Source organism: Parasteatoda tepidariorum, chromosome 3 (assembly GCF_043381705.1).
Source record: "Parasteatoda tepidariorum isolate YZ-2023 chromosome 3, CAS_Ptep_4.0, whole genome shotgun sequence".
Lineage (NCBI taxonomy): Eukaryota > Metazoa > Arthropoda > Arachnida > Araneae > Theridiidae > Parasteatoda > Parasteatoda tepidariorum.
Window position 1 is genome coordinate 78,139,674 of NC_092206.1, and position 3,231 is coordinate 78,142,904.

Consider the following 3,231-nt stretch of genomic DNA (forward strand, 5'->3'; position numbering starts at 1 on the left):
AGCATTTATCCATAGATTATCCATTTTTATAGGGATTTTATTTAATAAAGTATATTCATTGAAAAACATAAATTCAAAGCATGTGTTGTGGAATTGAGGATGAAGGTTAAAAAACAACTCACTGTAACAGTTATCAAATGTAATAAACAGGAATTATATCAGATCACAAATAGATAATCTAAGCTGAACACAATAAAAAAATTCTAGCACAGTTAAAGTTAAACAAATATTGCACTTTTTGCTTATGCGTTGTACGTACATTTAACATATATATTCATTTGTATGTCACATTGAAGATTCAAAAATATTCATCATAAACCATATTTAATAAGTCAGAAAAAAAATTCAGTTTTACTTTCTTAAACAATTAATAATTGTAATAAAATACTCAGAGATTTAATCATTAGTTACACTTATATTACACTAAAAGTTTTTTTTTAGAAGCATATTGATAGAAAAATAAAAAATGTTTTTGAATCTAAGATTTAGCCTGAAATCAGTCAACATTAAAATATATTCTCAAAATTAAATATTATCATTTATTAAATAAGACTAGCTCTAAGTTTTACACTCAAAATAACTTAAAAAAAGTATGTATAAAAAACATAAGTTCGAAACATGTGTCGACGAATAAGATTAAAGAAGGAAGCAATTTTAAAATAATCAAAAAAAAAAAAATCGCAGTTACCATTGTCAAATGCACTAAACAGGAATAAAATCAGCACTTAAAAAGAGAATTTCAGCTGAACATAATAAAAAATTCTTGCATGGTTAAATCTAAACAAATTGTGCACTTTCTACAAACGCCTTGCCACTACTTTCATATACAATGGCACAATGTAGATTCGAAATTGTTCACCATCTTCTTGAGTTCCTAAACATTCTATTACTAAAGCGAGGTGTCTGGGCAGCTGCTGATGGAATAACAGGCATTGCGTGAAGATGAAAGCACTCTTCACCAAAGGGGCAAATTCCTTTACCATTTTTGAAATATTTACAACGTTTCGTGCTCGAAGACTTTTTATACTCAGCAATTAATATCTCCTTTTCCCCTTCGGAATGAACCCATTTCTTACTGGGGATGTAAAATCTAGACGGCACTCTACATTCGGGACAAGCACGAGTAACATCAGGATCTATAAAATCTTCTTCATGAGAATTTCTCACATTTCTCCATTTAATGATGCAGGATAAACAAAACACGTGATTACAATTCTCGAGAATACCAAATCGACGCTCTGCAACTCGATCTTTTTCCAATACGATATCCAAACATATACCACATGACAAATCACGTCGAATATCCGTATCTCGCTCATGCCTACAGACTGCAATATGAAGACCTCGTTGCTTTTCATCAAAAGGATCCAAGCAATATCTTTGACACAGTTCACATAACTCTCCGTGGATGCATGGACAATCGTCGAATGGACAAACGCCATCAAAGAAATGCGGGCAGAATTCCATATCCAACTTCTGTGGCTCTGAACTATCAACACTGTCATTTGAATTCGAAGCAATGGCTAAATATTTGCTGCTTTTCGGCACGAATTCAGGTACATTTATCCAGTCGTGTAAATCTGATTCACGACAAAGAGATGCCTCACCATTTAAACTGGTGTTGAAATTTTGAAAATTTCTTTCGGCTGGAAAAATATCCATATTCCCTGTCTGTTGCTGTAAATGATCAGTATTCTGCTCTTCACTACAAGGTTGAGATATATAATAAACATCATCTTCAGCTTTTGGATGAGAATACCAGCAATTATCACCAAACTTGCAAATGCCTTTCAAAGAAAAGCGGCAGACGATATTTTCACGAAATCTAGGCGTCTGTCTAAAATTGCACCTATTACCTTCTTGGCAAGAAGAATTTAAATAAAACGGGCGCACTAATTTCGTCATATCTAGTGGTGCGCTTTCAGCCATTTTATATAATACTTAATTCACTTTCACCTCTGCTAGTGATAACAACCAACTAAGGAGTAATAAAGTATAGTGCACTGGGGGAGATAGTGTACATCAGAGGGCGTGTCGATTCTGATAACGTGACTATAATCATCCTGAGCAAGGCGTATGATTGGTTATCTACAAACTCATTTATACAACACTATCTACAAACTGGTTATCTGGAGGTCATCATTGCGCATGCGCAAAGTGAACCTTTTTAGGTTGTTTCAGTTGCCATTTGAGAAATAAAAAAAAATTATTACCGTTTTAATTTTATTTAACCTTTTTTCTTATTTGACGCAAATATTTCCTACTTGGTTTATGCAAGTGCTAATATAAAAAGATGAATAACTTGTAATTTAGAATTAGAACAAATTGCGCTTAGTAAAATTCACATAAATATTATAAATAAATAGTTTGCATCATCGACAAAAATATATTTTAAAGCTTGTAATTATACCTTTTTTTTCAGCTAAATTTTTTTTTCTGAAAATATTTAGTATTTTTCTTTTTATGCTAATTGAATACAAATGATCTATCATTAATAAACTGTCATTGATGTAGAAATAAAGCATAACTCATTTGTGTCATGAGTCTATTTAAATCTACTTTAAAAAAAAAAAAATGCTAGCACAAATGATTCATTGCTAAACTTTATTTTTGCGAAAACAAGGAAGTTTTTATGTGTACGTGCGTCTACCACACTTTAATAATAATATAAACAGATCTGAAGTAAGCCACTAAATAATAATAATAAAATTTTGAAGTTAAAAAGTGGAAGTCAACGGAAAGAAATATGCACTTAGTACAAACAAATATGTACTACCCCTTACTGCTGATTGTAGTTTTTCATACATGGGTCTCCATAGGTTTTTCTTACATAGTTTACACTTAGGTATAAATGGTTTAATTACTCACATTTTAAAGTGTACACTTTAGCATTTGCACACACTCACCAAGGAATTAGATACCTTTGATTAATATTTTCTAAGATCTTCTTTTGCCCGTATTCTTGAGGGTATCCATTCTATAAGTTTCTGTATGGTATTTATGCATCGGAAATAGCCGTGCATTGGCTATAAAGACTTTAAGATCCTTTAAACAGTGCAAACAAGGCAAGAGCCAAGTTGCTAACTCATTGGACAGCGTAAGTATTTTAAAAAAATTTTTTGAAATGCATGTTATTATAATCAATTTCCTCTAATTAAATTGATTTGAATCAAATGTCTAATTTTATTACATAATGAAATTGCTTGCAAAGCACTACATTGAAAAGTATTT

The 3,231-nt window shown here is 31.3% G+C and overlaps 1 protein-coding gene across 1 annotated transcript; it reads right to left on the reverse strand.

The window, feature by feature from the left end:
* Positions 1-327: 327 nt before the first annotated feature.
* Positions 328-2,155, reverse strand: LOC107441236 (probable E3 ubiquitin-protein ligase makorin-1). Its single transcript, XM_016054421.3, has one exon. It carries the CDS (start codon positions 1,927-1,929, stop codon positions 856-858), a length of 1,074 nt encoding a protein of 357 aa, XP_015909907.3. The 5' UTR covers positions 1,930-2,155; the 3' UTR covers positions 328-855.
* Between the last annotated feature and the right edge of the window lie 1,076 nt (positions 2,156-3,231).